At 57.0% G+C, this 13,132-nt stretch overlaps 3 protein-coding genes across 3 annotated transcripts; 1 reads left to right on the forward strand and 2 right to left on the reverse strand.

The window, feature by feature from the left end:
- Window positions 1-1,335: 1,335 nt before the first annotated feature.
- On the reverse strand, window positions 1,336-2,442 carry MAM_04611 (COP9 signalosome complex subunit 5; the record flags this gene model as incomplete). The annotated part of the gene is made up of 2 exons (XM_040823409.1): window positions 1,336-2,351; window positions 2,418-2,442. The coding sequence occupies 2 exons, from the start codon at window positions 2,440-2,442 to the stop codon at window positions 1,336-1,338; spliced, it is 1,041 nt and encodes a 346-aa protein (XP_040678662.1).
- A 1,660-nt stretch (window positions 2,443-4,102) lies between these two features.
- MAM_04612 (uncharacterized protein) lies at window positions 4,103-4,567 on the forward strand (the record flags this gene model as incomplete). The annotated part of the gene is made up of 1 exon (XM_040823410.1): window positions 4,103-4,567. One exon carries the CDS (start codon window positions 4,103-4,105, stop codon window positions 4,565-4,567), a length of 465 nt encoding a protein of 154 aa, XP_040678663.1.
- Window positions 4,568-7,293: 2,726 nt separating this feature from the next.
- On the reverse strand, window positions 7,294-8,976 carry MAM_04613 (uncharacterized protein; the record flags this gene model as incomplete). The annotated part of the gene is made up of 1 exon (XM_040823411.1): window positions 7,294-8,976. The coding sequence occupies one exon, from the start codon at window positions 8,974-8,976 to the stop codon at window positions 7,294-7,296; it is 1,683 nt and encodes a 560-aa protein (XP_040678664.1).
- Window positions 8,977-13,132: the final 4,156 nt, after the last annotated feature.

Genomic DNA, 13,132 nt, shown 5'->3' on the forward strand with positions numbered 1-13,132 from the left:
CACTTTTGCGCCAAGCTTCGTTAGCCTCGTCGGGAAAATTGCGCCCCAGAACCGAAAACAGCGCCATCAAGTACGGAGTACGGAGCGATTTCTCGACGACGGGGCACCTCACAATTGCCCCAGACTTGCCAGCTCTTTGCTTCACGCCTCCGTTTCTCTGCCCTCGACAATACTGAAAGTGCTGCCCAACTATAGAAGAAAAATAACACTTTAACGTATACCACAACATGTCTTTTTTGAAAGCCGCAGAAAAGTACGTACGGCAACTGTCGTGCCTACTGGCATCCTGCATAAAAGTGGGGCCTCCGTGAGGTCATCTCAACTACTTTAGTCGACCCTCAGTCACTCCGTACTCAAGATGGCGTCAGGTAGGGCTTCCCTTTAAAGATGGTACTCTGCAAGTACGTCGTGGCAAAAAGGTTGTTGTCCTTCAGTCTGCCAGACCGAGACCACCCACCAGGCTTGCAAGGTTGACATGGTCGCGTGCGTCGACGCTTTTTGTGTCTTTTGTGTTTCACTTCCACACGAGGACCGAGACGATACAGACGTGGACATTGCTGATGGCGAGCGGGTTCCCAATTTGATGAATGATGCCAAGTACTTGGGTAAGTGGATGGCTACTCAAGTAAGTACGCATCAAGTACTTGGCCAGCGTCTTACTTGCAGTTCCGGGACAGTGACAAGACAAGAGACCTTCAGATCAAAACAAGGTCACCTTTTAAAACCCAGCCGTGTAATAGCGTGGAGCCCGCCCACGCAGACAGACGAGACTTTGTAACATGTACAGTCGCACGCCTGGAACGTAGTAAAAGGAGAAAGTCGTTCGGCGAGAAAAAAACAGCCAGCGCCAGTGCCAACCACCAACCGCTATTCCAGCTGCATGCCGGCACGCCGTTAGGTTGAACAACTACGCCGTTGCTGCTCCTAGCAGAAACGAGCTATTTGTAGTCATGATCGGAATACGGTACTACCACTGCCCAGGTTTGGACCCTGCATGGTCCACATTTCATATCTTTCACGTCTCATCGTGGCCCAGATTGCTGGGAATTTTTGTTCTACACGTGCCTCGGCGTTTTGAAGCCGAATTGCCGCTGTAGGGTAAGTGTCCAGGCCTCTACACCGAAATGCCTCTAGACACGCCGGGCCACGAGCCTCAAGGCATAAAGAAAAGCCGCGTACTATTGGATAGTGGTACCTTGTCGTGGACACCATTGAGTAATCTGTGCACTGCGTGCGATGCGGCGCTGTTTCTATGCGAGGATCCGCCAGTTGCATGGTTCATCAGTCGTGTCAATTCATATTCTGCCAACGCCGCCTAACGTACGCCTCGTCTCGTCAACGGACGGCAGAATTTTCTTTCTTGGCAAATAATTCACTAAACACCCTGGCCTTGATCTCGGCCGCCATCAAGCCCGACCTCTCCTTTGTCGCAATCAAGTTTGTGTCCTGCGCCAGCGTCTCCAGGGTCGTGTCCTTGACGCCAGAGCCACCGACGCCGGAGCCGCTGCCGCCGCCTATTCCCTGACCTCGACTCCGCGCCAGGCTTGTCGTCGCCTCTCTGATCTTGGAGCTCAGGTCGAGCATCTGCTTGCTCCCGTAGTCGCGGTTCGTCAGGAGCGGGCTTTGGCTCAGCGTCTGCACCCAGTACTTGTGCCAGAGGAGCTCGAGCAGGTGCGTGTCGAGGGCGCTTTTGAAATGCGACACCTCGAGGCTGTAGTAGCGGCTGGCGTGGGCGCCAAACTCGGCCGCCTTGGCCAGGGGGACGGCCTGGAAGCCGTCGGCCGTGACGCCCCCCGCGGCGTCGGCCTTGTGCGAACTCGGGTACGTTCTGAAGGCGCCGATGTCGACCTTGCCGGCGTTGATGGTGCGGTCGGGGTCGATGACGACGGCGAGGAAGGGGTCTTGAAACTGCTGCTGCATTGCCTCGGTCTCGACGTCGATGCCGCTGAGCCAGCACCCGTACCCGGGGTGCGAGTGGTACCATCCCACCACGTTCTCCTGTCTGCCCTGGGCGCGGCACAAGTCGAGGTATTCTACCAGGTACTCGTTTGCCTCGTCTTGCACGTTGACTCGGGTCTCGGTTCCCTCGACGGGCAGTCGGAAGGCGTCGGTGACGACAAACGTGTCGTCGTTGACGTAGCCTTGCATGAGGCCCATGACCTCGAGGCTACCGCCGGACCGTGCGTGCATCGTCATCTTGATGAGGGCGACGGCACTTATTTGGACGCGTTTGAAGTGGTTGGGGTCTCGGGCCCATGGTCTCTCTTGGTTGATGGATTTCTGCCCTTGGGCGTCGTAGTTGTAGAGGGCATCGCGGCTGGGGTCCACCAGCCTGATGTTATTGTCGAACTCTGTCACGACTCATGCGTCAGTCTGGCCCGTCCTATCGTGCTAACGACGAGATGCGTTCTGCGTACCCCATGACTTCAGAGCCGTATCCATCTTTGCCGCAGCTTAGCTGACGCCGTGACAGCTTTCTGCAGATGGAGGTTGGAGAAGGACGAGCTTGAAGTTGAGGTCGGCTGCCCCGCATTTGGCCGCCCGTTTGGTGGTTATCGATAAAGCCCCTGGCACTAGCATTGGAAATGCCGTCAATTAATTTACAACATCACCGGCAGGCTGCAACCAAAACCATCTGGAAAGCTGTACCTATGCATCAGGCCATAAGCGGGGATCAGGCCAATGCCTAGATACCTAGGTAAGTGGGATATCGATCGGACCGTCTCGACATCGGCTGGACTCCTTTGTGCGTTCCATCTTTCGGGGGAATCGCCAAAGCAGCAAAAATATCAACCGGGTCGTGTGTCGCGGCTCGTCTTTTTTTGCGAGACACGAAAGCTCAACATGGTTTGTGTGGCGTCGTCCCTACCGGCTCATTTGCAGACTACAGCAGACAACCAAGGGTCTGAAATGCCAGCGCATGAAAGCATTCGTCTACACATTCAACGAGCTACGACTCTCATTTTAGTGTCGACCCGATTTAAGAGAAGTCGTCTACTGCCCTTGAAACCGACATTTCTGGGAACTGCGTCTTTCCCCTACCAATAGGCCCGGTCGGTGCTATGGAAAAGCGCTTCCCCGGCGTCAATATGACTTCATTTGGCACCACGGCCTAGTCGCTTAAGGACCTGGCCCGGTGGCCTCGACACATTCAGTGCCCTGAGTGCCGACGGTTGTCCGTCACAAGGGTTCACGCCAAGGGTTTCGCTGCTCAGGGGCGAAGCTTCATGGCCGGCTTGTTCTTTCGGCGGCGTGTACCCCTACGTTTCCAAAAAACACAAGGACGCGGAGCACCGGTGTTGCCGTCGCGGGTGTAAGTTGGCCACGCATCACATCATGAGCGGCGCCGAGATTCACGTCTTTTAGATCGTCGTAGACGGGGGCTTATGGGTTTGCCCGCACGATGTCTGGGCTGGAAAGTGACGGAGCGTGGCGCCGGGCAGCTGCCACTCCATCGCCGTGCCATGCCGTTGAGGGTTTGTATATTAGACAAGTCAACGTCGTATGTTGCTGCTGGCACAAGCTGTATTTGCCTGGTACTGCATCTATCGAGTCCCGTGAGCAAACATGCTCACTCCGGGTGAGATTCTCGGTCCCGGAGCATCTACGGAGACATCAAGCAGTCTTGATGACTTGAAAGGAGGCCGGGATCAAAAATGAGTCTCAAGCGAGCATCATATGCCAGCAGGCACGCAGTCGTAGGATCGTCTGTGTCTTGTCTACGGGTCCACGGCATTGTTCAATTTTTCCACGTCTTATATATTGTATGCCAACCAAGAGATGGATGACGGAAACGTCATGACTCGCCCATCGATGTCAGCCAACATCGTCAGCGGAGCGCATTCCACGCCTGGATACTGCTCACGTCGCCCGCGGGCATCATACTACCGGTCTCATCATCAGTAGATTGACACAGGACCAAGGGACTCGCATCTTGGGCACTTATCTTTGGAAACCCCCCCCCCCCCCACGGCCGCTCGAGGCAATAACTCCTCATGGCCAACTCCCGATGAAGTGCCATCGTCAGAGAAGACATTTTCCAACGTCTTCGCGCCCTCACACTCACCGGTGTGTTCCTAACGGCCCGGCGGGCGAATCGAAAATGTACTTGGCACAACAGTCGTATTCCATGGACGGCTCTCGCGAGAACAACGCCCAAGTTTCACCAACCTTGTCCACGACGCCCCTCCTCAGTCCTCATCCCGTCGAGGATTCACGACAGACGGCCCCAATCCTCAGAATCTCCAACAAAGCAGCAGCATTCATAGACGCCGCACACCCCACCAGGAGGCGTCCAGCCCACAAGCACCAGACACTTTGCAAACTCGCAGGCTCCCGGGCCAGATACGTCTATGGCCGGCAAGATATCAGCACAAACAGACGCAAAAAGGCCAGGGCATACGACACCCCTCGAGCCGTCGGACCAATCCCCCGCCCCCCCAAGAGCAAGCAAGCAAAGGCCGACCGTTATCATGGCTCTGCACAAAAAATAAAGGGGCAGCGTCGTACAGCCGTTCTCGCCAAGATCACCCGCGGCCACGCACACAAGGCCAAGGCGTGGCGATGAAACCGCCGACCGGGTGCGTGCCACCGCAGCCGGCAGGCGTATCGATCGATCCAATAAATAACCATGGGCTTATCGACGCCCTTTCCCCCCCGGCAGGCTCGGTACTTGACGCCGCCGGATTCCTCCATCAGGAACAGCTCACGCCGCAGTGCTGCTGCTGGCCAAGCCGTCGCTCGGCCTCGCCTTGACACACGGCCAGGCCAGGAGGGGACAGGGAAAAAAAAAAAAACACGTCTCGTCCCTCACGCTCGACATCCCACCCACCTGGCACCCGTGCCGTTCTTGGCAGTCGATCCCGCGATACTCCGTACGGGGACGGGGTCGGGGTTCCGTCAAGGCCAAATCCCATCTAGCAACACTCCCTTCCTCCCCCCAGGTGAGGAGGACGGCCGGCCCTCCGAGGATGAAAATACCCTCATGCCGTGACACCATACACCATACACCATAGACATGCGTACTCTTGGCCACGACGGGCGTCCTATCAGCAGCCGACTCGACTCGTCGCCGGCCGGCTGTCTTGCGCGCGCCACCGCACTTGCCCAGACAATCTGCCGTCGAGGCCATGTCTCGCCGTCATCGCCGCCATCGTCACGGCTGTAACGTACCTGGGCAGCCTCGCCGACGGACGACGACGAACCAGACACCGCGAGACCGCGCATCCGGCCACGCGCTACACGGCTCTCGCAGCATCTCGACATCCTGTGCTCGCACCGCGCACCTTGGCGGTTGCCGGGGATTCCACTCGAGAGACTTGCAAGTGGCACGGTGCAGTGGTGCAGAGCTTCGCACTTGTCCGTCTCCGAGATTGAGCATTGCCAGCTCCTCGCCGTGCTTACAGTCACGCTCACGCTCACGCTCTCGCTCTCGATCCGTCCCCATCCCCATCAGGCAAGTCGCAACATGTATCCCGGACCGGCATGGCACGCCATGGCACGGGCGCAGAATTGTTGGCCATGGACCCTGCAAATGGACATGGACATGGAAATGGAGACGTGGCCCGTCAACCTGCCATCGCAGACGCTCCTACGCGGGCAGATCTGCCATCTGCCATCGGCCATCACGAGTACTCCGTGCTCCTAGATGACTTTTGGATGACAAGTCACAAGAGGCAGAAGAGTCCCCCCCCCCCCCCCCCCCCCAAAAAAAGAAAAGAAAAAAAAAGAAAAAAAGAAAAGAAAGGCCCCAACTCGTGCCTTGCGGCGGTGTGATATCCCAGCCTCGCCAAGTCCTCCACGAACCCGGAAAGGGGATTAACCTTCATCGTCCAAGCTCGGGCCGACATGTCGCGTCGGGTAGCTGTGCATCCTGAGTTGCATGGCATTGCCATGCCATACGTGCAGAAGTGTCACCCCCAAAGGTTGGTGCGGGTTGCACCAATGAGTGTATGCGGCGTGTTGAAAATTTTTTTATTTGACAATCATGGACACGACACGGCCTTGGAGGGAAAAAAACCCTCGCACAACAAGCCCTATTCCCCAAAGCCAAAAGGAGTACTCCGTACTCTGTAGATAGTACTGAAAATGCTAGACCGCTTGTTCGTATAATGCCCTGCCTGATACTTGCGCTCCCTATGACTTCTTTCGAAAGATAAAATGAAGGAAAAAAAACCCCCCCCCCCCCCCCATCCCAGAAACGGAATCGACCGGGCAGACAGGTCTCCTGTCCTGAAACAAAGAAAAAGCCGACAACTGGCCAGCATAGTGGTACCTAGGTGGTTAGGTACTGCCGGTTCTGATACATCAACGACACCTTACACCTTTCACGTCCCCAACTCTTGCGCGCGCGTGGCATGGCGAATCGCGCGGGCACTCGGCGTTTGTTTCGCTAACAGCTCGATCCAATGAGGGAGCCGTCTCCAACACAACCTGTAACTATCGCCGTGCCGAGTGGAGTCGCAACTAGATTGAAGTAGTAAATGTTTGTTGTGGACAATGCCGTCCGACAACCAAGAGCCAATTGGTACGACGAGTGGAGCGCAAGGGGAGCCCCGTCTCACCGCTGCGAAACATGGCCTCTGAAAGAGACCAAAAGGCGGTTTGGCTTGCAAAGAAACGAAAAAAGAAACGCGAGAGGCGGCAAGAGAGACCCGCGAGGGAGCTGTGTTTCGTTGCCTTCCAAGGCCTGTGAACCTCTGGTTGGGTTTGGGATCCTTCGCTCAACCAAGGCCCATAGAGTTCCGTTCCGGGGCTTCAAAATAGCAACAATGGGGTGCCTTGCAGAACGCGGTAGCTAAGAATTTCCACGTTGACCAAAAAAAAAAAATCAAGTTGGCCGTTCCACGGCGTCGCCATCCGTTCCCCACGTGCGCTCGGGCCCAATCTCGGCGTTTTCCTTGGAGGCAACATTCGGCAAGTTTTCCAAAATGCTTCGACGGGTGGGCCTCGGGCGGATTGCGCTGCACACCAGTTTCTTCCTCCACTGACGGAGTGCTCCCGCTTGCCGGGTCGCAAGTCGCTGCTGCAACGTGCCGCTGCATGGAAAGCCCCATGACGTGTTCCACGACGTGGTTGCCAATTTGTAGGGTCCAGTGCCCCTTGCCCTGGCACAGACCCGAAAACCTTTTCCCGTCTTGCTCGCTCCCACGAGGGACTTCGTACCAATAGACCCGTACCGTTGGCGCCCGTCGGGTGCCCGCGGGCATGGCGGGCTGAGCCATCGACTAGCGAGCGAGCGACACGTTCGTCTGGTCGTCGCAACCCTCCGTGGCAGTGCCACGGCGCTGCACCTTAGCTCGACTGCGTCTCAGGTACCCACCTTGCCGGAACGCCGTTCGAGCCGACCTCGTAGGGCTTCATTGACGTTTTACGTGGCGGAAGAGCCCAGCGAGCCCGTCCCGGCTTCTGATCATCAAGCTTCCCTCGGCGCCGCATCGCCATCTCCATCACCGCGATGCGGATAAAGTCCGGGTTCTCCCGCATTTCCCGTTGGCGCATGCCTGGGACGGCAAGGGCCTGTTGGGCTGGTCGGCCTGGGTGATGTTGGTTGGGAGTGGAGGCCGACCTCGACGTGTTGCCATTGCTGTAGGGCGCGCGTTGCGACGGAGGGGCAGATTGAGAACGCTGGACCTTGTAGGTCTGCATCTGAATGGAGGCTGAGAAAGTGCCTGCGCTCGTCTTTGGCGGAGGGTCGATGCGAGCACTCGTCGTAGGGTTCAGATAGCGGCGTAATTCAGCTGATGGCATCTCCTCGGTCACCGGAGGGCGTCGTTCATCCATGTATGGGACGTTGGGATCAATGGTAAGAATAGACCGAGTGAGAAAGTCATCGGGGGGGACGGACGGAAAGTTGATGGTTGAAAAGGACTTGGCTGCCGAGCGTAAAGCCCGCAAAGAAGCTGTCAGGTTGGACTTGAAGGCGGACCGTAGCGGCTTGAAGGGCTGCAAGATTGAAGTAGAGCCCTCGCCTGAGAGTTCGACGACTGGCATCTCCAAGTCTTGGAGACCGAGGTCATCGGCGACCGCGAGTGGATGCTCCTCAGCGCCATCGTCGGATGGCGACCGGATAGGCTCCAGAGACCTACGCACCGGGCTATGCTTACGCCGCGCCGGGATGCCAATGCTTTTGGGCGAATCAACTGAAGACCACGTGTCAGTAGCAAGGGACTCTCCCACCAGGGACGGAACAGAGTCAGCAGAAGTCGTCCTGGCGAGCAAGGAGCCCATGTTGCTCTCGGTTGCGCTCAGGTCATCATCCATCGAGTCCTCTGGCGGCGACAGGAGTAAATCCATGGGCCCACGACTGAGAGACAAGCTCAGTTCCTTCTCCGACACATGCTGGTCGTCCACAATCTCATCAACAGTAAGAGGCGAATCGGCTCCGCGACGTCGTCTCGGGGGTCGCGGGATATCCGTCACAGCAAGAAGAGCTGCAACGGACGGCGACATCGACTCCCGGGTATGACCGTTTCGGGGGTGTCGTCGACGATGCGATGTTTCCAACTTGACATGGTGGCGGGCGTCACGATGGCTTCGCTTGGGGATCTGGACAGGACTCGTCGGCGTCGTCGGTCTAGACAAACCGGTGGTGGCGCCCGGGGGACTCGGCGGAGGTAGCGTAATGCTAGCTTTCCAGTTACACGCGGTTCGTACTGACATGGCAACATGGATGTCTGAGGATGCCGAGCCGGTGGGTGAGCAACTCGGAGAGGTCGACGCGGCAGGCTGGACGGTGACTGTAACTGCAACGTCTTCTTGTTCGTCTGAGGCGTCCTCGGATGTGCTCGGCGCATAGTTGGGTGTCGGCCGGCTACGATAAAGAGCAAATGGCTCGACAGAAAGCGTGTCGTATGATGTAGGTTTCCTCAAGGCCCTCTGTTCATGAGCAGGGTATGCTTTTGAAGGGTGAGGAGGGAGGGGCGAAGGCGGGCCGGGCGGTGCCGGGTAATAACTCGAGAATAAGAAGGATCTCATTGTTCTGGCAGGGAGTCGAGATGGTGAAGACAACTGACGGGGGCATACTTGCACACCAAAGCGAGCGGGTTGGACAGGCCAAGAACCTTGGCACACACAATGACCAGGGCCGAAATGATGACACCCGGGAAGCGACAGTAATAGCTTGGAGCAGCGTGGCTCTTGGGCTTCAAAAGATGGCTGCCCTGGGACGGGGGGTGGAAGTCGGACACGCAGCAATGGGCAATGCAGCGTCCGGCTTCCCATGTAAGAAGGGAACTTGGAAGCCTGGGCAGCTGGTAAACGTGGCTCACACACGGTTGGAGCCGAGGTCGTGCGTACAGAGTAGTTACGTAGGCGGAAATCTTATACGTAACGAGCGAGGGCCTGCGGTGTGCTGCGGTGTGCTGCGGTGTGCCGTGGTCGACTGCAAGGATCCACAAGAACAGGACAAGGATTCCAGACGCCGAGAAGGGCAGGTCGGCCACGGCCAATCAGGAGCCGTCGAATTCGAGGGCCGCAGCCAAAGATCAAGCCGACGATTGCCTGACTGTACGCAGGACGCAGGCGGCCTGGAGGGCGATAAGGTCGCTGCTGGACGACGTGCCTTGCAGCGGCAGCGGCAGCGGCAGCGGCAGCGGCAACGGCAAGTCCAGGGCAAGCAAGGACAGTGCGCTCTCCGGGCAAAGAGGCTGAAAGACGGCGGTATGACTCGACGGCGGAGAGCAAAAAAGTAAATGATTCAACCGAGGCCAAGTTTGGGGAGCGACAAGAAGCGACAGCAGCGGGCGGACGGGACCAAGACGGGCGAGAGATGACGAGGACGGACGAGGACGGACGAGGCCGAGCTCAGTGTTTTGCCCGCCGTGTGCTGGACGGACTGCGCGAGAAGTCCAGCCGTAACAGGAATACTACCACCAAGATCCAAGATGCTGCTGGGCCGACTTCGAATGCCGCAGGGCGGGTGACCAGTAAGTACATGACATGACGGACGGCGCCAGGGAATGAACTAGTTTATTTAGGTGGTTGATAACGCCGTGAAAGGAGGGGAGGGGTGGCTGCTGGCTGATACGGGTGGTTTATCGCCCCATACAATCCGACATCCGTTATCAGCGAATCAAGGCGACGAGCCGAGCAGCTGGTTGAAGGTGTGGGAGGCGCAGAAGCCGACTGTGACAGGAACAAGCCAGATTGTCGAGCCGACACGGCCTGAGAGCAGTCCCAAGCGCACAAAAAGGTTCAGAGGCTGCAACGGCCGAGCAGAGGCAGGCAAAGCCTACTTGGGAACAAAGGCTCGCCGTCAATGCCCACACGGTTGGTGCGGGTGTCGACGCGATTCATGTGCTCAATCGTCAGAAGACGGCGGCAGGCCAGACGCATCTCGGCAAGGTTGACAACGAGGCGTGACCACGCTGGGCCGAGCTCGAGGGCAGCTCCAAGAGCTGGGCATGGCGGCTCTGTGGCTGGTTCACGACTTGGTGCTGGGACTATCTGAATGCCATTCAGAGTTCACGGCCGATGCCAGCACTGGCTCTGGCCAATGGCGCATGAGTCCATGACTAGCTGGCCATGTCCTGCCCATCTTGTCTGGGGAAGGAAGACGCCTCCTCGCGTGACGCGGCGTACCGAGTACCGAGCACCGAGTATCGAGTACGTAGTTACTCCGTCCAGGACCGTACAGAGGGACTAGAGCCGCTCCCCCACGCCTGGGGCGAGGTGCCTTGGGACATGCCTCTAGGTACCTGGGTACTTGAATACTTGACGGACAACCTCGTAGGCGTTTGACGACGCCGTCGTGCCACGTAAACGGCAACAAGGAAGCAGCACCTGGATGATGAGTGGTGCTTTCCAACTTGATGGCGGCAGCCAACGGCCCAAGGTATCGTTGCAGCAGGTCATGTGCAAAAGTATACTGTAATGTGCTTGTGTGTACCTAGATCCCAGGTACCTGACGGGGGGAGAGAAACAAGTCGCGCTCCCGGAAAGTCGACTGTGAGCTCGCCAATATGAGATATTTCCAGTACAAAGAAAGTTGACTCGACATTGTGATTCCACTCAGCGATGCTATCATATCTCATCAACCACATTACCCCATCCCGACATCCCACTCAATGCACACCACGACTACCCTTCCTGCAGCTTTCAGTCACCTCGTGAAAATTTTAACAATGCCGCTGACAACCTTTTGACTCGACTCGTCACGTTTTGGGCACCTAGCGCGCCGAGGCGTCCGATACACACCCAAACACAGACGCCCAGACACTCGCAACCCGGTCAAGCCTAGGGCAGCCGGTCGGTCCCCTAAATATGCTGAGCATGACACACGAGACACGAGACACGAGGCATCCAGGAAAAGATGGGGGCTTGTCCCAAGCGTCGGCGTTTTCTGTCGACGCCAGCTACCAGCTCAGCTGGACAAACAACCGAGACCCCCACCATCAACTACGTACATGATATTCCCCCGAATGCTGGCCCAGCCAAGGCGCAAATACCCTTGGAGCCCGGGGGGCTGGTGCAGAACATTCTCTGGCGACTGGGTAGAGCCAGGTTTCTCCATGTCAACGGGAAGCTGCTTCCCCGAAAACTTGACATCCTCGAGCCCAATTCTTCAACAACAGCCGCTTCAAAAAGAGCATCCGTGGTCTTCCAGAGACTTGTCGTGGTCGAGTTTGCCAAGTCTTCGCGTGCGACTGGCCGGGGAACGTGCGGCGTACGCGCTGGGGCTAGGCATTACTCTACGTCAAGCCGGAGCGTGTCCATGTTCCATGGTAGTAACATGGCCAGATTCCAGACTGTTTTTCGCCTTTCTAGACGCCACTAACCGGGATCGTCGTCAGGTGACCCCGTTCGCCGGTGGTGGTATGCCCGTAAAGCGTCGCCCTGCTCGACAACGCTAACAGGAAACCCGAGGGTGTACGTCAGCATCCGCCATGTTCGTGCTTGTTTGATGAGGCCGTCGTTGAGAGACGGAATACGTTGATGACTGCGTTGCGTAGCTACTGGTCGAACAGCATCTTCTCTCAGGATGAAAAAAGCCAGCCCATGTTCACTTGGCATTCGCGACATCCATCTCAGCTATTTGATGAAATCGGGTCCGGCCAAATCACCAGTTACGTGTACAATCCGAGCCTTGAAACAACCACGACAGTGCGGAATAGATTCATGATGCTTATCAAAGAACAGCTGACTCTCGTGCGGTCGCAGACCCCCCAATGCAACCGTGTTGATGTGACGGCACGATGACAGCGCGCCTTTGAAGAGCGATGTGAAGGCTCACGTCGTCGTGTGAATACTGCAGTGGATCGGCCCATAACTTGTTGCGGTCCTTTGATTACCAATCAGTCAAGTACTCGTTTTGCGAGTTGACGCTCTTTTCGAGGCGAGTAAACAGACAGGCATCAACAGACAGCAGCCTTCACACAAGAGGATCAACGAGGGCGCTTGTGATGCACTTTGGGGCGAATTAAGATCTCCGCCTCAAAGTCGATGAATCGAATCTGGCAAGCAACATGATCCAGGAAGTCGGCCTGGGATGGCCTTGATCACGCTACAAAGTCTCCGTCGATGGCGCCCGTGTCTCTTGGCTTGACTGTTGCTGTTGCACATGCTTAACCCATCACTTCGCCAAAGTGCAGTTGTCCGTGGCTTATGCAGGCGGGCCTTTGGTTCCCAATCTTGCTTCTGCCTTGGCCATTGTTTATTCAACAAATGTGCTCATGGACTCTAAGCGACTCGGCTCGAGACAGATGATGCTTATCACTGACGTCCCATTTGCTCCAATGCTGGCATGCATCATGCCGTCATACCCACCCAACCACCACAATGCGCGATGCGGGGGGGGATATGGACGGCTCCATGACGGCGCTCTCTGCAGGGGCTTGGGGATTTCCCTTGTACTTGGGAGCCTCTTTTCTTCCTTTAGTGTTGGATAAAGACGTGGGTCAAGTTGTGCCGCCAACTGAAGAACTTGGCCTTGATGGGGACGATGCTGAGCAATCGATCGGCCTGAGAGTTCGGATGGCGTCCAAGCTGGCCAGTTTGGCTGTCGTCGGAACACGGCCTAGCTGGTAAAGGAACACGGCCTAGGACTTCGTGTACCGGCAAAATGATGGCGGGAACGCGAATCTGGTCGTTTCCTGCTCCGTTGTTGTCAGTCAACGACTACCGCGCTCCCATC

Source organism: Metarhizium album (genome assembly GCF_000804445.1).
Source record: "Metarhizium album ARSEF 1941 chromosome Unknown scaffold_10, whole genome shotgun sequence".
Taxonomy (NCBI): Eukaryota; Fungi; Ascomycota; class Sordariomycetes; order Hypocreales; family Clavicipitaceae; genus Metarhizium; species Metarhizium album.